General features: G+C 39.1%; 1 protein-coding gene across 5 annotated transcripts; it reads left to right on the top strand.

Moving 5' to 3' along the window:
* The first annotated feature begins 1907 nt into the window (after nt 1-1907).
* LOC105448455 lies at nt 1908-24713 on the top strand. 5 transcript variants are annotated; one of them, XM_011687001.1, is made up of 13 exons: nt 1908-2564; nt 13076-13176; nt 17055-17184; nt 17291-17364; nt 17478-17738; nt 18277-18379; nt 20716-20846; nt 20941-21196; nt 21283-21350; nt 21435-21509; nt 21644-21898; nt 21995-22237; nt 22613-24713. In XM_011687001.1, the coding sequence occupies exons 2-13, from the start codon at nt 13077-13079 to the stop codon at nt 22738-22740; spliced, it is 1824 nt and encodes a 607-aa protein (XP_011685303.1). In that variant the 5' UTR covers nt 1908-2564; nt 13076; the 3' UTR covers nt 22741-24713. The 5 variants fall into 5 exon arrangements, with proteins under 5 accessions (XP_011685303.1, XP_011685307.1, XP_011685308.1 ...); XM_011687005.1 differs by lacking the exon at nt 1908-2564 and adding an exon at nt 2593-3138; XM_011687006.1 differs by lacking the exon at nt 1908-2564 and adding an exon at nt 6309-6348.
* Nucleotides 24714-26099: the final 1386 nt, after the last annotated feature.

Consider the following 26099-nt stretch of genomic DNA (forward strand, 5'->3'; position numbering starts at 1 on the left):
GGCCGGCGGAAAAATGAAACTTAACACTCGTATTGAACGTTACGCGAATCCTGTCCACTGAGTCGACGAGCTTATAATATTAAGTTGCTGATGTAGCACGCTGCGACGCGAAATGCGTCGCATCGATGACAAATGCAAGATTCGCTTCCACCCAGCTGATGCGACGATTAAATATTATTTTATAATTGGGAAATTTAACGTCGAATTTTATTAGGATTAATTAGATATTTTTTGGATTTTGAATTTTAGAATAATCTTTCAATAGAATTATTACTATTTTTACTTTTGCCCTCTGCTGGATTGACATCTTATACGAAACTATTGTCTCATAAAGTATTATACTTACGAAACGTTCGTTTAACTCGCGAGACGATCGATCAGATTCTTTTTTAACATTTAATAGAGTATTACAAAAAAAGACGTTTAGAGGTTTGAGCTGCCAAGTTTATAAACTACTATATGCAGCTTATAACTGTATCTAATAAATAGTTATTCTCGAAATTCATAGAATAAATAGGCAATAGCTTACATAAATAGCTCATGAATTGCTTTAGGACTATATCGGACTACGCATTGGAGATTGAAGATTGCGAACTAAAGATTATAGACTTCTCGATCAATTTGATAATTTTAATTTTACAAATAAATTTGAGAGCGCCTTCTACGATCATAGCTTTAATTTTATCTGTTTCGTTCTTAATCAGATAGTCGAATTCTAATTTTCAATTCGCAATCCTCAATCTCCAATGCGTAGTTTGATATAGGCTTAAATTTTCCAGAAAACACAAATTAATAGTAACATCATATGCTACATCAATAATCAATATATTATGTTTCCAACTGTTTGTCTGTTACGTACAACAAGTGTGACATTATATTTATATTGTGTGGAAAATTATATAATATTGATGTAACGCTATTGTTAATACATGTTAACTGGGTAATCTTTAAACAAAATTTGAACTTGAATTAAACTGCTGTAAGAATAGACTGTATACTGACTGTAAACTAGACTATATAATATATATATATAATAAAATCTGAGATCATTGTCGACGCATAATAATATTGTCTCTGTTTAATAAGATAAAGTAGATGACAAAGTACATCGGCATGAGCCTCCGTTTGATATACAAAGATGTAACACGAGAAGTTGTTTTCTGCAGCGATCGGATTCGAGGGGCTGCCTTTTCCGCTGTCGCCCTCTCGGGCGCGCGTGACGGACAGCGAAGTCCGAGACACCGGACGCGTCGGTACTTCGAAAACGACCCGGCTCCTTTAATTTATCGTTCCAATAAAGTACATCCCGTTTTGCCATTTTCGAAGCTGTGATTTAAGCGAAAGAACGAGCGCGACGTGAGCGCGCGATGCAATTAAAGCAGCGACAGTCGTTTCGCAAAAGAGTAAAAAAAAAAGAAAAAGTTTCTGTAAGACGAACGGGAGTCATAAAGCATAGAACAAAAGGAGTCCCGGGAAGATTCCTGCAGGGCGACAAAAGACGGGGGAGGAACGTTTCGCAAAAAAAGGCAAAGAGGCGGTCTCCTCCAGGATTGGCGAAAAAAAATTGCCTGGGACCTTGGGAGACGCACAGAAAGTCTCTCCTTCTTCCTCTGCTCCGTTTGATCGGCTCCGAAATAGGCAGCAAAACGTCGTAACTCAACCGGAGTCTCTTTCGAACCGTAGGTAGGAGCGGTAGGAGCGTACGGTACAATCGCCGTTTCGTCGCGACATCTAGCGGTACGGTTCTCCTGCCACCCCTCCCCTTCCCTGCGTCCGCCGTACGTACGTTCGGAGCACGTCGTACGCCGCCATTGTTAACCCTGCCTGGCTGTACCGCCGCGCCGCCGCCGTGCCGCCGCCACTCCACTCCGCCGCCGCCGTCGCCGGAGACGACGTCAACGACGACGACGACGACGACGCACGGGCGTAACGTCGTGGTGTGTGTCACCGAACCCGTTCGCGTCCCTCTCGCGCCCGAGAATCTCCGCCGGACGCAGGCCGTCGCGGGATCGCGACAGGCGTTCCCCTCCCCCCTGGCCCGTGCCCCCGCGTGTACGTGCGTGTCTGATTTGTCCTCCGTGTGTGCGTGTGCGTGCGTGTGTTGTGTGCCTGGTGTGTCGGTCGCGCTCCTCGCCGTTCGCCGCATTCGCGAGATCGCCTCGTTACGGTCCCGTGCACACCTCGACGCCCGTCCGAGGAACACCTTGTCGGGAGGGCGGGAGCGAGACGAAAGAGCAGGCCGAAACGAAAAGAGAGGCCGGAGACGGACGGACAGAGAGAGAGAGAGAGAGACAGGGGAAGGGAAAAGAGAAGGAAAGAGGGAGACAGAAGCGCCCTGGCCGCTCGCGAAGGATCGTCCTGCACGACGTTCCCTCCTGTCACTTTCGTGCCGAGGCCGATACGGATCGCGCGGCGGCGTCGTCCCGACCGATGCCCCGTCGACGGATTCAGCCCGATAGCGGTCGTCGTGCGGCCGTGCTGTGCGTTCGTTGTTAGTGCATCATGTGATTGCTTCCACGGGGTACTGTCTTCGCCACGGTGACGGATACTCAGCCAGCGTGAAGGTTAGTCAGGCGCCAGTGTGTTTTTCGTTCCTTCTCGCGGTCCTCGCGATCCTCGATCGCGGACTCGTCCGCGCGCGCCTTCCGTTCCCTCAGGAAGTCGAGAGATCAAAGCCTGTTCGCGAGCGATCGCGTCGATCAGCCTCCGTGTCTGCGTGGCTGACCATCCTTTCCTCGATCGTTGTCCCTCTCGTACATTCCTTTCCCGTCCTAACTGCGTTTTCCTGCCCTTTTTTTTTGCAATAACACTAAAACGGTCATGCGACGGTGCGTCTTTAAAAGAGGACACAAAAGGAGAAAGTCCAGTTAGTAGGGTTATATTTTTCGGAATGTGTTTTTTGTCGGTCCTTCTCCACGTGATAACTTCAGTTGCAGCGTCGACAGGAGTAAAAAAAAAAAGGATTAGGGATACCTTTCGCAGGTACGGGTCAGCCCTGACTTAGCAGATTCGCAAAACCGCTACAGTCCTGCCTGTAACGTAGGACAATGAAAGAAAGTTCGGCTGGACCAAGAATCACCCTTTAGTGTGAATTCAATCGTTGTTTGTGGCACATCGCACAGTGATTTTGGAATGCAGGTTTCTCTAGAAAGGCTTTACATTATCCACAAGGCTTTGTATTATTCAATTTGTGTTATTAATGTTTGTAGTACATAAATTAGTATTATTGTTGAAAATAATGGGGAAATAATTCCTAAACAGCTGCTAACAAATAATTTATCGGTATCGCAATATTTTTAAATACATTTCGGGTGATATTGAGCGAAACGTTGGCGCAGTTAATTTCACAATAAGAGAAATATATAATAACCACGTTTTATTGTTATATAAGTAAAGTTCATTTAACTTCAGTTAATTAATAACTGTGTAAATTCCCTTTGCATTTACATTTTCTGCCATTGTGAATGAAACGAGTATATATTCTAATGTGTCACGGATTTTTCACAGTTCACCTTACAGAGTCTTCGGTCAATTTAGAGTTGATGTTTTTATAAGAAAATTTTTATAAGAAAAATCAAAACATGAATAATAAGATAACGGAAAAATCTAAGAAATTAGAGATTGAAAAAGAAGAAAAATTGAAAAAGAAAGAATTTAATTTATAGAAATAAAAACGGATGACAAAATCTTATTTGTTTTTACTTCAACGAAATTGTATTACGTGGTTTTGTTAAAAAGATATTTAATGAATATTAAAATGTTCTGAGAAAAATAATCTAATCAATTCTTCACTGAAGACGAAGCGAAGTTTTTCAAATTTTAGAATAAAAAGTACGAAAATTAGGAAGGAAAAATTCTAGGCACGTATAGAGAACGCGTCTAAACAGAATAAAACTGATAAAAAAACACCTAATTAATTTTATTGACTAGTAAATCTGCTTTTTTCATCGGCACACATTTTACACTTTTTATCCTTAACTTTCTTTCTGCGACACACACCTTCGTATCTTGGACGAAAGAAAGGTATTAAATCGTAACTAAGAAGAGCAGATTTAATGTCGTAAAGTACAGGCGTCCCATGGGGTTGATCAGCTGTATCGATCGCTTTGATTGGCTATTCAATCGTGCCAGCGATATCCTCTTCTCCCCTATTACACACAATCCACCTCATCGTACAATCGCAACTATAATAAAGATACAGAGGAGAGATTAAAGGCCTAACCAACGTCCGTGCAACCGGCTCGACTCCGCGGTTGCCTTTTGTCCTGTTTCGGGTAGTAGTCCACGACGGTTTTCCCTTCCCGACCTGTTCCTGAGTCATTCTCAGGGTACCCGGAGGTACCTGAGCTCGCTGAGCAGCTTCGTTCTGCGAGGCGGGGTATCTTTTTTTTACATTTTTTTTATTGCAGATGAATTATGACTAATTTTCTGATGCGGGCGTAATGTATATCGCACTGTATGTAGGTCTTTGGATTTAAATATCTTATATGTATAAGACCTGATATACCTGCTTTTTTTTGCTAGCAATTAGTATGCGATTTTTCTAGCGAACTAACAGCTAAAAAATATAATTCTGTAAATTATGTATGTATTTTTTTTAAGGTAATTACACTGTTAAATCTATAATTTCAAATTTAACATTATTTAAATCGCCACTGTTCCTACTTAATATATAATTATTTTTAAATAAAGTGGAATTTAACTTAAATTTTAACTGTTTTAAATTATTGAACTCCATTGTTTTAATTAATAATAACTATTTATTAAGTCGGAGCAGTGGCGATTTAAATAACATTAAATTTGACACTAGATTTAACAGTGTAGAATAGTTAAAAAAATACAATTTATAGAACTATATTTTTTTAGCTGCTAGTTTTTTAATTTGCTAGAAGATAAGTTCGCGTCTTCTTCAGTGAAAAATTGATTAGATTATTTTTCTCAGAGCACTTCAATATTCATTAAATATCTTTGTAACAAAACCATATAATATAATTTCGTTAAAATAAAAAGAAATAAGATTTTGTAATCCGTTTTTACTTTTATAAATTAATTCTTTCTTAAGAGAACAAAAAAGCATCGTGGCTTATAAATCAGGTTTAATCAGGATATCATCAGCGTGACTTTTCACAAAATTTGTTGTTAGCATCGTCGATTATATATCTGCGACATATTGTCGCAGTTAATCGTTACACGGCGGCGGTGAAAAATTTCTTTTTATACAAGCGTAATTCAGCCAAAGTTGACACCCCTAAGTACGAATTTTAACAAAATTTATATGGCATTAGATTGTCCAATATTTGTCCATATTTGTCCAATAATAATAATTTTTTGTTCACTCTTGGAAAAAATAAAAAAAAATTTTTTTAACCTAAGCACCCCTAAGTGCGTTTTTTTTTTAAATTACATACGGGATTTGATTGTCCACAATTTGTCCGCATTTGTCCATCAATAATCGTTTTTTGTTTATCTTGCTACAAAAAATTATAAACAAATAAAAAATTAGAGCAATAATCTTTTCTAAGAGTGGACAAAAAATTATTATTGGACAAATATGGACAAATAATGAACAATCTAATGCCATATAGATTTTGTCAAAATTCGCACTTAGGAGCGCCAACTTCACGCAGCTGCGTAATTCGTTAAATATTTTCCTAACGACGCATTCCATTCTCCCTTCGCCAAAAGCTCGTTACATATTATAATTGCTCGTTATTACATGCTATAACTATCATTTATTATTGCGATTATTATTTGATTTAATTAATTAATTCATATTATAATTTCTGTCACCGACATTTGAATTATCTAATTAGTTAAATTGCATCGTAATTATTATTTCTATATCAATAATCGCGAATGTGTGTACTTTTGCGATGGCAATTTCGATAAAATGCGCGACCGACGCGAATGGCGCACGCTACATAAAATTTTGAATGTCAAAGGTCATCATCGATCGCGCCCTAATTGAAATCTAATGCGACCGTGACTGGGGGAAGCCCATTTGATATGATAAATGATCATCGCTGCTATATTCCTAGAATCGAAAGCTCGATTTGTACGTGCGATATATCGGGGCAGTAAAGGGCGCGCATTAATGGCAGCGAGACTGTACGGGCCGCGAACGATTTTAATGAAGCGGTAACGCTCGCCTTTTCGAGGAACCACCTCGTTCGTCATCTGCCTCTCACATACACAACTCTCTCGGAGCTCGCTGCCGCCGCCGCCGATCTCGAGTCACGGCCACTGAATCACGACCCGTGATAAAGAAGGGAGCGAACGGATGAAATTCCACCTGAGATAATCTCGTGAGCATTGCGTCAGTAAGAAACTGGAGCGGCCCGTCTGGAGGTTTATTTACTTTACCCTTTATTTATTCAGCGCTCGGCCGCGGCAACCTTAGAGATCAATAACCGGATCGCATTTAAGATAAATATAATAGCTCACACCGAGTCTCGCCGAACGGGCGAGGAGAACCCGAGAGAGATCTGCGATATATGCCCGTGCTCGCACATCGCGGAACTGCGTCTCGAAATGATCTGCGTAACGTACATTATCGTCGTATTACGTAACATCCATTTTTGCGACGAGATGCGCACTAATTCGAGACATTCTCTCGCGGATATAAAACGGATATTAAAGATTTACAATTACTGCCCGATATAGTATATCGAATATCACACATTTGTAACGCTTTTAATTATAAGCTGATAATGACTTAATGCTTTTAATCGTAAAGTGATAATTCTAACTTACGATACGTTCGTATCGAGTCGTTAAAGATGTAGCGCGGGCGAATATCACACATTTGTAACGCTTTTAATTATAAGCTGATAATGACTTAATGCTTTCAATCGTAAACTGATAATTCTAATGTACTTACAGTACATTCGTGTCAAGTCGTTCAACCGTCAAAGATTAACGCGGGCTTATTGATCATTATATTGTCTTCTGTAATCGATGAAAATAGCTTTACTTTCGAAAAATCCATCTACATCACTGTACCGAGAAAAAATGTTTCGGGTATATATACGAATGAGAAGTACATACGAAATGCACGCCAAATGCATACAATTCCAATCGTACCAATCAGAATTTTTATTATCGTAATTGAATTTCTGGCTTTTGCTCGGGCTTTTGTATACCTATTGATTGTGAGATGAAAGGTAGGTAATAGCTACCAAATGTATTTTGTTTAGTATATTGGTGCAACATTTGATAAATATCATCAAACATAATAATAGTAAATATTACCAAACACAACCGATCGTTTGGTAATAATTATTAAATTATATTAAATGATTAATATTTAAAATAAAATTAGCGTTTAGTTGATTTTGATTATATCAACATTTGCTTAAAATTATTTCACCAAAGCTGCAGCAATTTCATTTAAACTTGATGATTATTAAGACTTTTCTCAGATAGTTAGAACATTCGATAGATTTTATTACAGATATCTAATTTGTACGTTTCTGATTGAATCTATCGGATTTCCAATTTATGCAAAACCAGATTTTTTTTCCTCCGTGTTTATTACGTTGTAGAATAACATTCGGGGAAGGGTGATATTATAGATTTGTCCGTCTGTAAATAAGTCACTCGCGCGTTGTTAACACAAGTGCTCAATCATGCTGATAGCACAAGTTGAATAACTATGGTTAGCGATTCGTTGTCCCTTTCGGAATTATAGTTCCCACCTGCAATACAGGTTCCTCCCACCGCTATCGAATGTCGTTTCAGCCGTGGAGGCGCTTTAGGACGGGCAAGAATAATGGCGATTGCCTTCGATGTTGAGACACCGGTAGTTACGGAATAATTCAATACCGAAAGGACATTATTCTAATTTAAAGAGTTTCGCGAACTGGAACTTTTGAGATAATGAACAGCAGAAGGACACCGTTTTCCGATAGACATTAAGTAAATGTCATCTTAACGAAAATTAAATTTTTTTTTCCTTTTTTTTTTCGAGACTCGTTTTGTTCAAATATTTGACGAACTTATTTCTGAAAGCATCTGAGTCCAATATCTTTCTTCTCCTCGGAATACCAACGATGATTTCTTCATTTTTTTTTTTACGAAATAAATTGAATTAAGTTGTCGCGGTAAACAAAGCTCTCGAAATGTATTTATCGATTTCTTTTTATCGGTTTGAAGAGTAGAGAGAAGTTAGTGGAGAGAAACGCGAAGATGCGGAGAGATGCAAGTCTCCAAGCGTCGCGAGATCGAAAACTTTCGGCTTCCGGCCGAAATGGAACGTCGCGGGATATGTCGACCGATTGTTGCGCGAGGAAAACGCAGCGCGCAAAACGCGCGCGTTCAAATGTGGGCCAACGATGACGCCTGCGACGATGCGTCCCGAAGCAGCAACGACGGGAACGGCGAAGGAAGAGCATTTCCTCGTTCGTGTCGCATCACCGCCGCCGTATAACAAAGCAGAGCGGTACACGTGTACCTTGTTAAATAATGCAACCGCCGTTCTTTCCATTCACGTGGCGATACGTACGTGGTCGTCGCGCCTCGCGGGCCTCTAGCGCCTCGCCGCCGCGCCGCGTCGGGATGCTTATCGCTCCTATAGCCGACGGATCGCCCGCCGCGACTCCGTTCCCATTCCGGCGCGATCGACACGGCCGGTGGTGCGCTTTTAGCGTTTTTTTCCCCGTCGCATCGCATCGTTCCCCCTTTTCCGCGCTCTGCATTTTCGCTTCCGGATCCACGAAAAGGGATACCCATGACGAGAGGCGCCTCGCGAGTGTCTCGGTTGCCCTCGTCTCGGTCATCCATGACGAGATAGCGCGATTTACAAAGCCGACCATCCTCGCTGCCGAACGTAAGATAAATCTTCAATCCCCCTCGTGGAATCGGCGCGCGATCGGAACGCGGACAGGAAATGTGCGGATTTAACGATGTGTTTGTGGTTTTTTTACGGGACAGTTCTTCTACTGTGCTAGATCCTCTTGGAGTGTAGTGCATATGTAGCTGTATACACATATATATTGCAACGAAAGTGTGATAAATTGTGGTGTTTCTACAAAATTATCGGACCACGTCTTGGGACGACGAAAATTTAGATCGAGAAATAAAGATCGAGCACGCAGGTGATTTTTAAGGCAATTAATTAGCGCGTAATTATTTTTCCTTGCGCTTACCTTCGCGAAATTACGAGTTACTGCACGAAGGTCTCAGATTTATCAGCTTCTCATCTCGAGAGTGTTTTCGTACGGTGCGGCGGGCGGGACGTTTAATCCGCAAGTCACCGTGAGCGCGGGATTTGGTTGTTCTCGTTCCAACGTATTGATCTCTTACCCGGCAATTGATTAAGTTTCGATACCCATGGGCATGTATGTACAGCGTGACGTAGTCAGCTTTACCGGACGACGCGGACGGACGTAAGAGGGAGGAGATTTCCCAAACCGTGGAAACGAAAACAATTACACGGCGGAAATGTATGCGCGTCCCCGCACGCGACACATGTCTCTTTAATTCACGGAAAGCGACTGGTCGTCCCGTTTTTCGAGATATCGATTTTATCGAGCACATGATTCATTTACGATAGCAGTGATGTAGCACGTTGCGCAGCGACGACGTGTCTCTCTTTCTTTACGTGTGTCGTGAATGTCGTGATGTCGTCAATTTTTTCGGTGTCGGAATAACCGACGTTACTCCATGAATTTGAAAGTAGATCCAGACATGGTACACAAAGAATTTTATCGCAAGAATTCTGGTGGGGAATAAACGAACGTTGTCCTTATTCCACGGCATCGATTTAATCATCAAGCGAATCGTATCCCGGCGAATTTGGTGAAATGAATTAAGTACGAGTGCGAAATAATTCAGAAGATCGAGCGACGCTATTGAGAGAAATCAATATATTAAACACTGACAATGAGTTTATTAATCGCGCGCGCGCAGTAACTTTAATTATCCCCCTTGGAGCACTTGCTTTTAATAAATCTATTTGACTGTTTTTTTCCTCTATCTGTCCATCAACTCGGGACATTACTTATTCTGCTAGATTTATATCTATTTATACGATTTTTTGTTTTGTCGTGTAAGTATTTTGTCGTATCGTTTATATTTCTTTTTTTGTTATTATCTTACTGCAAATTAATGTTGTTTTATTGTTATGTATACTGTCTATAAAATCTTTTTAGTTTCCCTTCTTTCTTTCCTTAAAGCATTTGCTCCGAGGTAAATAAACCTAATCTACTTATCTTATCTGTTCTATACATCGGGTTATCTATCACCTTCTCCCATCCCCCACCGTTCGGTGCTCCGTGTTTTATCGTCACGAAGACACGTGGTTCGTGCTACTTATACGTGCCGATCTACTTTTAATATTCACATGATGTCACTCGCGGCTATTACCACGTCGGATCACTTCTCATTTCTTAAATATTTTATTTTAATATCGCATTTTATTGCACATCATATAATGTTCCCTCCCGTTAAATTTCATATATAATAATAACTTGTAAAACAAGTAATTGAAAAAGATCCTGGTATATCACATCCTTGCATGCTTCAAAAGTGACATTCAAAATATTTAGATTTACTTTGAAGCAAATGCTTTAACAGAACCACGACTGACTATGCCATTTTTTACATTTTTCTTTCCTACTATCGTTGACTGTAGTTATGCGTAGACTGAATTAGTATTGATAAAAATGCAGTATTTAGTTACCACTTTGTCCACTTATCAAAAAATCAAAAGAATAATATGGGTTATAAATAATCGCCGCGATTTTAGTGAAGGAAAGAAAGATGGAAAATTACAAAATATTACATAGACAATATATAACAGCAAAACAATATTGAATCACAATGATAATAAAAAGATAAATAAATATAAATTAATGACAAACTAATTATATAACAAAACAAAAAATCGTAAAAACTAAAAAGAGAATGTAAATCTAGCAGAATAATGTCCTGAATTGATAGACAGATAGATAAAAAAAAAACTGTTAAATAGTAAACTTAAAAAACGTGATTTTAAAGTTATTCCCATAATTGAGTTAGGTAAACATTGTTCCATCAATCATCAAAAGTGAACTAACTTGACTAAACTGAATTAACTAACTTAACTTTAACTTCTATCTCAACTTTCCTTTCTCCATGGAAAGATATCAAAATCATCACAATTCAAAAAGAATAATTTTTTTAAAGATTATAAAATGAAATTACAAAAATGATATTTTATCATGTCACTAAAAGTATGTTCTTTTTTTTTTGTCGATATTAGTTGATTAGTCAATAATTTTCAAGTTAAAAAGCAGTTTTTCCTCTTTTTCGAAAAATTTAATCTTTTGAATTATGTCACTTTTGAAACAAAAGTACAACATTTGATGAAATATTAAACAAATATTAAGCAAAAATAAGAAATTACAAGTACTTGTTTTACAATTATTTAGTAATAACATTTACAATCCGTTTAAGGCTCCTAACCATTCAGTTTGTGACGTCAGAAGCGAGAAAACGCATAATAAGAATTTTTGCAAGATACAAAATGTTTTTCAATAAAACAACACTTGCAATCAATAGAACAGACTAAAGTACGTTAAAATACTGTCCTTTTATTTCGTTAATCAATAAATAACTGTACAAATTGTGCCGAATTGAATTGTACCGAAAACGAAATAAGCTATATATTCACAGTTACGATAACTGTCAAATTGATATATAAAATAAATATGATTTAATTCCCCTTCTCGAAACAAAACGAGAATTTTCAGTATATTTTTTTATAAGTGTTCTACCGATTGCAAATACTGTTTTATTGAAACATATTTCTTTTTTAATATATTTTGCAAAAATTTTTATTATGTGTTAACTCGCTTTTAATGTCACAATCTGAGATGGAAAATATAATAATAAGTGACTAGGTGCTTTAAATCGAACGCTTTCGTGAACGAATTCTTCATGGCGAATAAAAAAAAGCAATCGATTGAATTAAATAGATTGAATAAATTGCAACATAAGACTATATGATTTTACGATGTTACATAGCGATAATGGGTTCGAATTTGAATATGTTGATATATTAAATATTAAATGTAAACAAGTCTCAAATATATAAAATAGAAACAAGTTGCCAATGACATAAGTCTCCTAAAATAATATCTCCTTATTTCTCAAAAATTAAACGTTGCATTTTAATTCTGATAAAAAGAGCATAATATGTTTAGATGACTAAATAAGTGAAAACCCATAATTTACTGTTTTGTGATTTTTTTTATATAAAAAGCAACTAAAAACGAATTCTATAAATGCGAAAATTAAATTCTTACAATTTTTTTCTGCAAATTGTGTAATTTAAATAATATTGGGTATATTATTGATAATCGTATAATAATAATATAATCGATAACAATCGATTGTTTTATATTTGTAGCTTCCTGAAAATTTTTAATTTATGTTTTTCTCTTTCTTATTTTTCTTATAATCCGGTTTTATATTTAAGACAGACCTAAGGACAGACATAAGCTAATCCTAATCTTTACGTACTGTCGCGTTATTTGTGTCAAACAGTCCTATCAAAGCTGAAGGCATTCCTGTAGAAAACCCTCTCCCCCCTCTCCCCCTCCTCAAAAACTGTTGCTTTACATGTTTGCGTCTTGTGGAAAAACAAAATATACATATAAATTAATAAAAAAAATGTTTTATTTGGACTGAAAAGATTCTAGAAATTCTCATACGTTAACTTGTAAATTTTGTAACTAACTCCTGTGAAAGAAAAAAAAATAGAAATATGTGGCATTACTACCTGCTATGTCAGTTTTGGGGCTCATTTTGTCAGACGCTTATTTTTGCTTATCTTATACGAAAAGGTAAAGTGTTACAAAATTTCGAACAATATTATAAGAAACTGTTGTACCATTCGATAGACTTTCTATTATAGACTGTCATTATTACGATTATATTCGCAAAGGACTTCTTCTTTAAGAACCAAAAATAATACTCCTGGACAAGTGCCTGGACAAGCTAGCCGCCCCGCGTTAGAAATTCATGCACAAACCGCCGTACATAATTCAAACGCTAATGTATAATAAAATGCGTGCGTATGTGTGTTTTTCAGGATGCAGGAACTGGCATTCCCGCGCCGAAAAGGGATCCTCGCCCCGGTATCGGTGTTGGTGCTGCTGATACTACCATTGGTCGATTTACCCTCAGCAAACGGTGAGTCACCTACGAATGCCGGGCCGGCAGTTTGTATGCGTGCTGCAAGAGAGTACATACGTATTATACACGTATTATACACGTATACGTACGTGCGATCGCCGTACGAGCGCGCGTATATATGACGCGCCGCTCACCGTATCTTCGATAATGCGCGAACAATGCGGGAACGGCGAATAATTACGTCTATTCGTCCGTACGAGCGCCCTTGAATGCCACTTCACCTCGCTTCTTCGCCTTGCATACCGCCGCGACGTATCGTGATGTTTACTTGTCACCTTAAAGAACGTTAAAGATCCCCCCTGTGTGTAAAGATTTGTTGCAACGACGTGTTAAGTGCGCGGCGTTATCGAGCGAAGTCACCGCGCGAGAGTAGTCAGCGCGATAGTATGTATCAGTATCAGTTGTTCACGTTGCTCTGAGGACTGCTATTAAGGGGATGACATCTATTTTACTACCTACTTTTTTTTATCTCTCTCTTTTAGAGCTGCATACACGTGTACTAGGGAGGAGAGACGCGCACGAATCTAAAAACCCTCGGTGAAAATCGGGGAAGTTATTTGGACAATTACGGACTCTGTACACCGAAACAAATTCAAATTAACTCGGAATTTGAACGCTTTATTGCTTATATTTTTATTGCCTTTTTGAGATGATAAAAAAATATATGAAATATTAATCATTGGAATGTGTTTTTATTAATTTCGCTGCGTAAAAATGTCATGGGAAACGTCCGCGGTATTCACAGAGATAAACGCGTTTGACGAAGTATTTTCTGTTTAAGAGCGATTTATTTATTCCCTATCGAAATTCAATTCGACATTTTGAAATGGACGGCGGTCCTCTCTGTCCATTTCATCAGCTCGTGAAATTTTAATATCAAACTGCGGGATAATCGCGTTTTAAGACTTTAAGGAGTGACGTTGTTTTGAGACTGATCGAAATAGGTTTGCGTTATTTATGTATCTTCCTCATTGTATATACCCTCGAGAAGAGCAACGCGCAATAAACACCCCCCTTTATCTTAATAAACATGTCGCAGCTCAAGAATGCGTCTCTCGAGATATGTGTACAACGTACTCGTTAAGAGGTAGTCATCTCGGTTTTCACAAAGAAACCGTCGCCACGTGCATGAGAAGTCGAGAAGTGCATTTAACACATTTTATAAAAGGAATATATATTTAAATAGCGGACTTGGACACTCCATTTCCGCTACGAGGAAGCCCATTCGTCATGTTTCCCCGCGGTTAAGTCGTCTTCTTGGGTTTCCACGTGTTCTCGCGCGCTTCCATCCGATTTCGGTGCACTTCGCGGAGCGCGGAGAGACTTCGTGCGCTCTCTCTTTCTCTCTCTCTCGTTCGCGCCGCGACGCAACATACTCTCGCGCTCGTTAGCTCGTTAACGAGTGGTCTCTCCCCCCCCCCCTCTCCCGCTTTTCTTCAGCTTCGCGCCTTGCCTGGGGCGGGCCTCTCTCAAAAAGAGCTGTTAAAGAGCGGAGAAGCGCGAGACGCACAAAACCGCTGCCGCCTGTCGAGCGGCTGTCCGCGCGCCTGCGATATCTGTCGCCGCTTCTTCTCGTCGCCGAAGACGATCGCGACGGAGACAGAAAGAGAGAGAGAGAGAGAGAGAGAGGGAAATGAGAGGGAAAGACGCCACCCCCTCTTCTCCCTCTCTCGAGCCACGTCGAGATAAATGATGTTCCTTCGACGAAAGATGCGTGTCTAAAACGGTCGACGTGCGCTCCTCCTCGCCCTAGCCTCCTTTTCGCTTCGTGCCAGCAGTTCCAGCAACTGCTTTGCTGGCTGCTCGGTTTGCGCGCGCGGTACGCACGTGCGCGCGTACCGCTTAGCATACAAGGTGTCCGAGAACCCCCCGCTCGGAATCGGAGCTAAAGCGCTCAGAGGGGGAGAGGGAAGGAGAATAACTTCCGAGCTAGGGGATGCGATAACTTCCGAGTTACAAGCGAACAAGCGTGAGTCTCGTGTAGCCACTTCGCGGCCCTTCGCCGCTCGAACGGAGGGATCGGATCAGTAATCCGGCAATCGGTTCAATGTTTATTTGAACGTTCGACGAAACGATCTCGTTACTCTTTCCTGACGTCTCTGGAACACTTTAGAACTCTAATTAGAGATGACTTATGTCGACCGCTATCGGGTATAATGGCCTCCCACGAAACATCCCCCGCGGGAAACACCGGCCTCCATTTTCGTCGACGTGCCCGTCATTAATATTAAAGGCTGGATCGGTTCTGGGACACCCCGTAGACGCTGTCGCGTGTGTATCCCATTTCCCTTTGCGCACTTCCCCCCCCCTCCCTCCATCCGCCTTCCCTTCTTCGTTTCCTCCACCCTCTCTTCCCGGCTATTTCTGACGTTCGCCGTCGCTCGCGCCGCGCCGCCGAGCAAGCAACCACCCCGAAATGTACGCACGTTCGATCGAAACGCACTAAACATCTCGAGCTCGCGTTCAAATACACGTACGCATGTCGAACGCGCGTTTCGGACCTTAACCCTTCGTCCAAGGGCGTTTATCGCTCCCAACTCGTGGGACCGCGGTCTATAAAAATATTTTATGAGGATCCCCCAGTACGCGAACGACTTAATAAATTTCATTTTATAAAATTGACATTAACGTTGACGTCACATTTATATTTCACGTTTGAAGCTGCATATGATCGATCTCCATAATTTATCATAACCATGCTGGTCGCCTTGTGTTTATCATTTTGTTCATTTTGCCAGAATATTCTGGAAAATAAAGATCGGGTTCTATCGAGACGAAACGGTCCCAACGGATTGAGGCGCTTGAAACGCTTAATGGTATGTTCCTTTGCCATTTATAACTCTCGAGAACGAGGGCATTCGATCATCTGCACACCGTGTCTGCTCCATTCCGCCTCATGCGCGTCTGAAAACTTTCCGCTAGAGCATTCTCGTCCTGTCTGGCAACTTTTCACTAGAACTCGCTAAATAGCGTCGCTTGGCGGCCGGTGTGACTAAGATAAACAGGCGACGAAGGCTGGGAAAATGACGGGTAACGCGGCCCGCGTGTCGTTAATTTTTTTTTTTTTTTTTTTCCCCTCTAACTCGCGCGTTCCGAGCATTGCTCGTCGCTTCGCCACGCACACGCGACGCGACGCGACGCTGCGCGCAGTTCCCCTTTCTTCATTCTGACTCTCTCACGCCCCGACCGCAGTAATCGTGTTGTATTGGGCCCGATAGCAATTTTCTAATCGTCCGCGCCTCTTAATGAAAGCCCCGTCCACGTGGAGCCTCTTAATTCTCCCAATCAAGCGAGCCTTCGCTTTCGGATACTTCACCTGAATGAATGTAGACTTTGATTTAAAAAGAAATCTTCCTTCGTCGAAGAAGAATCCTTTTAATGAATGAGCGTACTGTTCTTATAAATTATGTTATAACTATAATAGAACAAAATATAAAATTCGAAGTGAGACCTCTATCTTCAAACTTCCCCTATATTAATAATTCAGATATATCCACTCAAGATATTTACACTGTAATATATACAATATTATATAATATTTTTGGACAATCATTAACTTAGATAATATAAAACTTCTTTTTTTAATTTTTATTCGATTAATTCTGAATTTTAGTCTAATAAAATTTTAATATACAAGATTTATTTCAGAAGGATTATTTCTTTAAACATGAAATGTTTTTTTATAAGAAATTTCTTCACGAAGAAAAAATATAATTTTGATTTTTAATTTATTTATTGCATTGAAGAATTTATCATCAAAATTGAGAATGATTGATATAATTCATCATTGAACATCGATCATAGGAATTATTGGCTAGGATATGTTGGAATTCATCATTGTTGTAAGGTGTATTAAGAAGTTTCTCATGTTTCAGGAGCTTGTGAGTTTCCATCGAATTGGTCGGGAGAATGGTATCTGTATGGCAAGAACGGAGTCTTCATAAACACGACCGTTCTCGGGGATCGAACATGCGTCGAAAGAACGGACGACAAATACGTCGTCTAGTAAGTATCATTTAAATCAACAGAAATATTGAATCACCATATGGTCGCGCGTTTCCACCTGCGAAATGATTCGATTTGCACCTACCAATGAACGTTTTGCTTGTAGTTTCAGCGGCGAAAACTGTTATCACTGTATGATCATCAACGGGCGCCATGAGAACGTTATTCAGTATCGCGAAGGTACGTCCATTCTGAATTCACTGATATTAGATATAAAGCTTTAAAGTGCGATTCACGGGAAGAGATTTCATTAAGAAAAAAAAAACACTGACCCGCGACAATCGTTTCCCCAGGCGGCTGGTGCAGCCAGGAGCGAACGAGTTTGGAAGAGATGTGCGCGATGATTACCTCGGACGATCCGCTCATTTCGATGTTCCGCGCGAACTCGAAACCGATATCTTGCCCATTCAACGGGGCATCGTTCACATTCACGTACAATCGGGGTTCCGGCGAGTGTGCCATGCCTATAAGCCTCGCGGAGAAGTGTACTGACGAGAGCAAGCTCCTCCTCAAATACCAGGCCTGCCCGGATGTCACGGGGACCGAGAGTAACAGTAAGTCGATCGTTGCAAAAATATTGTCCGCGTATTGGGTTTACCGTAATAACTTGGTTTATCTTAATTTAACATTACACCGTACTTCTACAGCACGCGTGTGAAATACTTCAACTTATGTTGCGAGCAATGTTTGTAATTAATGTTACTGTTATCTAGAGTTCAATAGAATCAAGTAAAGATATGTGTATTGTAAAAGTAACCGGTAGAATATAATTATAATTTACAATTAATTTCTTTAATTTTTTTTAATTTCTATTATTTTCTTATTTTAATTTTTTTTAATTTTAATATTTTCAATATTTTGTAATTTTAATTTAATTTTTTTTACATTTCTATGATTTGGCTGGAGATTTTTAAAACATATTTTAGTTTTATGCAATAGAACGCAATAACATTTTTATAATGCTCTACTAACAATAAGATAATTCATAAAATCTGTAATTAAACGTTCGAAATATATATTTTATAATAACTCAAATTTTTTTTTTTAAATAAAATATACATATAAAGTTTTTGTACATTTTATTACTTACAGCCGAGGAACTACAATGCCTTGCCAGTTGGAACGACGGTCGAAATAAGTATTTGGTGGGAACCTTGAAAGAGAGGAACGCACTGGGTGATGCTAAAATCTACAGGTGAAACATGTTATTTTAATTCCACGTAACGTATTACCCAAGGTCCGTGACGGCAGTGGCTTTTGTTACGATTTTGTCGCGGTATACTTATGTACCGTGCGCATCAAAGTTTGCTTATTTATCTCCATTGCACCTGTACGCCAGATGTTCATGTATTGCGGTTTAAACATGTCATATTTCGTGGCGCATTGTTTACGGTGTGAAAAGACTAGCCGGACTTGGTAAGGTGAAAAGATGGTTAACCGCTCATTTGTCATCTTTCACGTAGCCATCATTATCATTATTATAGCTTTCCGTTTTCTCCATGAAGCGTATATAGAGATATAGATATTTATTACTTTAGTTTACACATTGCCAAGAAAGGACTTGGTTTACAAAAAACACTTAACCTCACATCCATCCATACCTTATTATAGCGCAGTGTATGTATCGCATGCTACTAGTTCATCAAATCCTCCATCCTATTTTTACTCCTAACTCTTAATCGCCTTTTATTTTTTGTTTATATTTCCTCTTTTACCTACTTTTTTCGATCCTTATTTATATACAATCCATTTGCTACTTTATTCTATACCTAATTTCTATTACAAATCTATTTCCTTATCACAGTCCACGTTATCACATATCTTTACTATACCTATATTCATTTCCTTATTATTACACACTTCCTGCACTACCTCACCTTCATCTCCTAACCATTCTTTTCTCATCTTCAGTTCTCTATCTCTCTCCTTCCATAATCTCTTTAATATATTTGCTTTTTTTTATCTAAATTCTCATCCCAGATCCTTTTCCTAATCGTCTCTCTTTCTTTGCCTAACTCGTCGAACCATTATCTTGTTCTTTGACAATTTGTTAAATAATGTTTAATAGAATCGTTCTCTTCGTCGCAAAAAATGCATAGTTTATACCTTTCCTCTAGCCAATATTTATTTGCCTCTTCGAAATTATCGCATCTTAGCTTGACTAGCGCTCTTACACCTTCCCTTAAGCTTGTTCTCTCTAAATTTTCTTTCCTTAAATAATTTGGTCCCCTTTCCTCTGTTCTTATCTCCATATATATCTCTGATTATAACTTGTCTGTTGAATCCTCCCTTCCTCCTTTGTATTTCTCTTTCCTTTTCTATTATCTCCGTTTCTATGTTCCCATTTCCCTCTCTTACACTCTCTAAGTCTTCCAGACCATTCCTATTGTAATATTCTTCTCTTTCCCTACTATATTTGTCCTCTCCCTTATGTCTTTATCCTTCCAACAATTCTTCATCAAATTCTCCTCCCCCATTTTCAATATCCTATTCTTCTGTTCTCTATCTTGTACCTCATTGCCCTGATATCCCATCCTATTCTACGTTTTTCCATTCCTAGCTCCCTTGTTATCAGATATCTAGGTGTGCTTAAAGTCCAACCTAAATAACCATCTCACATAATCCATCATTATTTTTTTCTAAACTCTCTTTTTCCTTCCATCCCCATATTTCCATTCCATACGATATCACACTTTGCACTAAATATTTAAACAGGATCCACCTTCTTGCAAAATCGTTCCTACACATTCTTTCCCCCAATCCCCACACCTTCCTAATAGCTATTCTCCCTTTCCTACATAACTCCTTGATGTGATCCGTATAATCTCCTCTCCTATTAAAGACAAATCCTAAATATTTGAACTCCTGTAACTTCTCTATGTTTTTATTTCCCTATTTCCAAATCTCCTTATTATTCTCTTATTATTCTCCTTATTATTCTCTCTCCTACCTTTTTTTGAAAACTAACACTTTCGTTTTCTCCGTACATAATACTAGTTTTCTCTTACCTAGGAACCTCTTAAAAATATCTAACATATCCGTTAAAGTCTCTATTTTTTGCCACCATCACAATATCGTCTGCATATCGCTAAACTCCACACTTATTTTTCCAATCTCTATTCCTCCTGTATCACTTCTCATAAATTTCTCTTCTATTTCCGCCAGATACAAATTAAATAAGAGTGGATTTATCACGCACCCTTGCCGCACTCCTTTCCTCGTCCAAAAACTTTCTATTAACCCTTGATTTGTTCTTATTATCACCTCTGTCTCTTCATATATCCTTTCCACATTTTTGACCAGACTCTCTCTCTCACTCCATTCCTTCTCATGATGTCCCACAGGATACCTTTGTCCACGTTGTCAAACGCCGCCTTCAAATCCGTTCATGAAGCGTATATATACACAGATGTACTCGTATGTACGCCGATAGAAACGCGGCCACTATATAACGCGAACGAGGAAAGTAAGGAGAATATTTTTTGAAAAATTCGAGATCATTGTCGTTTAATGACGTTTCCCATCCGATAGGTGTTTCCTGTACGAAGAAAAGTCTCATCATCAGGGGAAGATGATTTATTTACTTGCGCAGTCCGGCGACTCGACTTGCAACGGCCTAACCACAGTTTCCGAGGGTTCACCCACCATAAAACTTATTAAAGGTAATTGTGCGAACGAGATAAAAATGTCTTTCAGGATCAATAAAAAAAATGATTGTGCCATTTTCTTCTTCTGCGTTATTCCTTTTGTTAACAGTCGACAAAGAGCACAGTAGGTGCAAATATCCGGCCTGGGTAACTCAACACCATGACTGGCACTCTCTCAATGGTACGAGGAGCTATCACTTTACGAACAAGAACGCCACGCTGAGAGTGAAGATGCAAGCGCAGAACACCGACGGCGAAACCGTCCATGAGGAAAAAATCGTTTGTCATAATCTGGAGAAGTCATACCCGAACGACAACATGCAAGGGAATAAAGTGAAATTGGTTGCACACGTCACCAGCGGCTGGTGAGTGATTTCTCAATTCTACCGCGGCTTTTAATTGTACATCACGGTTGTTCGAATTTGCTAATCTTTCTTACTTGTGATTGCAGCGATATTGGTTACGTTTGCATGATATTCCACAAAAGGGACAGTCATATCATCGAGATACAGCAGTCAGGTGAGCGCACTTTAGTATGCGGCATTAGAAAAAACCAGCATTGCGCAATGCATACGAAATGGTTTTTTTCATCTTTTATTGCAGATCAAAAAGCGATTATGCCAGACGAAGCGTGCTCAATCTCGGATCCCTCCACGATGCCGTATACGACCTTAATAAGTAAGTGGCTAATCCATGTTACGTCGTCGCTCATAAATATTGATACAGGAAACCTGTGCAGCTTCGTTATGGTATCGCGGTTTAGTGGGCGAGCAGCAAAACGTATGCAAATCACGTCTATTTTCGTTCTACAGCCACGTTCTTGCATCAGAGAAGATGTCCTAATTCAGGACGTTACGAGATTCTGGATTTTGCCCCGTCGCACGCGTTGTCGGCCGTCGTGTCGAGACGGCAGCAACGTAGCGAGCAGTCAAGAATGACCAAGAGGCGGACTTGGCCGGAGAACATCGACGACGTGGAATGCAGAAGTACGGACGTTCAAGTAGGCTGCACCTCGCCGGATCAAGCCGAAATAACAATCGGCAATACGTGCGAACATGAGAAGATTGGTAAGTACGAATGGAATATTTGTTTCTTTTTCATAATTCATAAGAAAAGAAGATATGCGAGGAACAAGAGAAAAACTAAGGACTATATTTTGGCAGCCTATTCTTGTCACGGCAGCTGGGAAGAGAAAGGAATGTGGTATACGATAGCGTCGCAACGGAATTCCGAAATTCCCGGCGGTCCGGGACAAACGTTTTGTTTTTCCATGCTTCTCGAAGGCGTGAGAGACCGAGGCGGTAGGCAGAAGCAGCAGGAAAAAGAGTTATGGCTGTCGAGGCCATCGCGTACTTGTCGCGAAAGAGACGCCAAGGATGAATGGACGTACAGACTGTCCAATCAAGGTAATTACAAAGATATTTTTATGCAATTAAAAATAATCGAAAAATTACATTTTCACGTTAAGAAAATTGATATTAGGAGAATTTATCTCGTTACCGAAATTTGTAACAGATGTTAGATGCAATTTGACAAAAGTAATGTCAGACGTTTAGTATTTCAAAAATTAATTAGATGATATACAATTTAAGTAATGATAAGTATTTAAAAATAACCGAACGGTATCGTACTAGAATAATTTATTCCTTAAAACAGCGAGATAATTACGAGATACTTTATCATCATTCGCCCTAGTTTCAGGATGTGTTACACTATGTTGGGGCTTAAAGGCATTCTAAGCAAGCACGGTATAAATATTCAACATTTGCATTCTGTTGCAGGAGTTTGCGAGGACGTGATGAAGGCTTCAAACGCGGCGTCTGCTCCGTCGTTGTCCCAGCTTCTCTTTATCTTACATATAGCAGCTTACGCCGCTATTAATACGCTATGCGTATTACTCTCGAGATGATCTGCAGCTATTATGTAAGACTGTCAAAGTACTGTAATTTCCAGCACGAATTCTCAGGTATTGCGTGTTTCTGGAAGTGTATATAGCTCAAGCAGTTTGATAGCGATTGACCGATCGACGAGCTGTCAATGCGTTAGTAAGAGTGGAAATGTGCAGCTATATTAATTGCAGCCGACAATATTAATTTCCGTTTCGTTGCCTAATTACGTAAATCGGTGATTACGATTGTTCGCCATTGAAAAACAAAGCGATTTATACACGTTCGCCAAAAATTATTTTTTTATACATACAATATTTATTGCAATTTATCGCAGACTAGTATTCTAAACGAGTGACCAAACTCTAGACTACTAGTGTTTCTGATACAACGTTCTCAGATAGCAAAATGCCAGCTGTATGCCAGCAATTGCCAGTTGTAAACATAATTTTAGAGTAGATTTCTATCTACTTTAAGCTTGATTTCTATCTCATTACGACTTGCTAGCCATAATATAACAACAAAAGTGCAGCAGGAATGGTAGGACCTTGACATGATGTCTAATGCAAAGCCTTTTTTTCTTATATTTCTACCGATATTAAAGAAACAATAGACTTACACTCGACTGTTGCTGGAGTTCTACTAATATTATATGCAACATATAGTTGGCAATACATGCTGTAAGCAGATTTGGCTATCTGAGTTTATTAGCCATGTACTGCCTGAATTGTTGATTAATTACTCACAATAGTTCTCAATATGTTGATAATTTTTTATTGCTCATACATTTTTCATTTCTATGCGAAAGAGAACCGAGATGATGTTGCATATTCAGGACTAGGCAAAGACACCGTAGATATGTATTTCAAATACAAAAAATATTCTGTGAAAACTATATATATATATATATTTCAAATATAAAATACTGTTGAAATGTGGTTAAAAAGATACAAATGATATTCTTGAAAGAAATTTGCTTCAGGATGTAAGGTAACGAAATAGTATCTCGTATTTCAAACATTTACGCCACACGTGTATTTGTAGTATTCCAAATACGTGTATATGGGAGCAACCGGGAGTATCAATTTACGCAAGACCCTCGACAGAAAATTTTTGTTGCATATTACATATCGACTCTCTCGAGACGGCAACTAGGGAGCGATCGATTAAGCCTATTTAGAACTTGATCGGTTCAACCGTTATCGAGATCCGATAATCTCGAATAAACTCGCTGACTCACATATAGATATACACGGCTTAGTCTTGGGGAGTTTATACTTGACATCCAAGACACTACCGTGTCCTCTGACTTCTGTAATTCTCGGCATTGCCCTCGCCTCATAAGACCAGTTGTTTCCAGATCAAAAGCTACAAACGTTTGAATCTCCATTCAACTTATTCACATGTCGATCTTCTCTTCTATGCTCTATGCTTTATTATTATCCTGTGATGAATTATTATCTTGTGGGGTATCCAGTGAATACCCTTTCGTTGAAGATAATGCCTGTTAAGTATCTAACGTGCAACGTTTCATGCAGTCAAGCTTTCACGTGACTGTACAAAGGTTTCGTCTTTCACACACTGAATCCTTCGTACTTTACGTAACACACGTATTTGGAATACTATCTAGTCCTGATATAATACTTCTGAAATTACAAAGATGTAATTTACGGGACAGCCTCGAATCACGACCACTTCAGAGTATTTTATACTCGAAGACTCATGTACATTATTAAGTACCATCGCGCTACTGTAAATACGACCAGGGTATAAGTAATCGAGATTTCAATTGGATTATTTTCGAGTAAAGATTGGGAGATATTGCTATAATTATTAATGTAATTAACAGTTCGACAGGTTGAATTCATACTCGGATCTAACGTAATACGTAGAACATAGGTTTTATCTTTTAGCTAGTATATACAAGTTGTACATAATACAATTGAGATATTGTATAAAGACTGTTTCTAAAAGAGTATAACACTTATACCGCTCACGATATTGCATTTTGTCACTGAAAGTGCGTGTGTTTTCAAGGATATTCCCGAGATCGGCCTCGCAATAGGAGATCCGCGAGAATACGACACTCGTGCTACGCTATTGCTGTATAAGTATTCGTGAACCAAAACAAAATTCAAAGAAAAAAGATTAGTAGATTGTAAAAAAAAACATCTTGGGTCGACTTCTAAAATTGATGATATGAATATAAAATCAGAGACGGAACTACATGGAAAAATTTAAGGCTTCTGTTAATTTCTATTGTGTCAAGACTTAAGCAACAATGCCTTGTTAATCTTTTGAAATTGCGAACAAGAAAGAAACAAGTTTCTCTTGACACTTTCTTCAAAAATTATTAACTCTCGATTCCGAAATTAATAATTTTGAAAATTAATAATACTAGTGATATTTTTTTAGAGGAAATTTGAGACAAAACGTATTATTACGTTCAACCTATTGTGTAACATTGTACATCAGTTAATGGCATTAATTATCAATCAAATTTCGATGGGCCTAATGCAAAGGTGGGCGAGTGTGGTATGCATCTGCGGACGCATTTAAGACTACTAGTTGCGCGTGAGTAGTGCTTTTGCATCTCTAGCATAGAGTTAGTGGATGTTGCAATAGATCGATAACGCATCTCGTTATCCCCGATCGTCATCGATGATATACACAGTTCGATCACAGCACGTCATGCATCGAATTTGGATATGAGTGCCGCATTGGCGCCGTTTCGGTCTAATATACACGCTGAATATGTATATCACGCGATGAGGGGACAATTTCTTCTGGACAATTCCGGGTGATACATTTCTTTTCGGCAGCCGTTGTTTTACGCGCGCGATCTTTCTGTGCGCGCTGTACAAATACTGGCGGTTGAAACTTGCGTACTTCGCATGCTTTTTTTCTTCTACATTTTTCATGAATTAAGGATAGCATAACGACTAATGAAGATACTTACGAGCCGACGATAAATTATATACCGTGTTAATCGGTTGACTCCGAGTAACGTTATTTGTATCCACCATCGTATCTCTACATTCCGTATAACGTATTTCAATATGCAGACTCGGATGGTGCAAGAACTTCATCGCGAGGATGCGCTTTATTTGATGTTTCGGAACATTCACTTTTGTGACGTAGTTAGATATTATTAAAATGCCATAAATTTTTTTATTCCCAACGCTTCGGTCGGAATAACATGGCTAAAGCGATAGAGATTAGCCCTCTAAGGACGGCATTGTTTTTTCATTAAAAAAAAAACAATTTTCTTTAACTAATTTTACTCAAAAATAATTCGTAAGTGGAGAAATATATGACCTGTCGAAATATACTCTATCAATGTACATCGATATACAGTGAGGGACAAAAGTTCCGGAACGGC

This window comes from Wasmannia auropunctata, unplaced genomic scaffold (assembly GCF_000956235.1).
Source record: "Wasmannia auropunctata unplaced genomic scaffold, wasmannia.A_1.0 LD336085.1, whole genome shotgun sequence".
In the NCBI taxonomy this organism is placed as follows: Eukaryota; Metazoa; Arthropoda; class Insecta; order Hymenoptera; family Formicidae; genus Wasmannia; species Wasmannia auropunctata.

What these genes read in the sequence shown, in the direction of transcription:
- LOC105448455 (XM_011687001.1), top strand. Translation starts at nt 13,077, where the DNA reads ATGCAGGAACTGGCATTCCCGCGCCGAAAAGGGATCCTCGCCCCGGTA. An exon ending in CATCGAGATACAGCAGTCAG is followed by an intron (nt 21,351 to 21,434) that starts GTGAGCGCACTT and finishes CTTTTATTGCAG; the next exon opens with ATCAAAAAGCGATTATGCCA. An exon ending in GTGCGAACATGAGAAGATTG is followed by an intron (nt 21,899 to 21,994) that starts GTAAGTACGAAT and finishes ATATTTTGGCAG; the next exon opens with CCTATTCTTGTCACGGCAGC.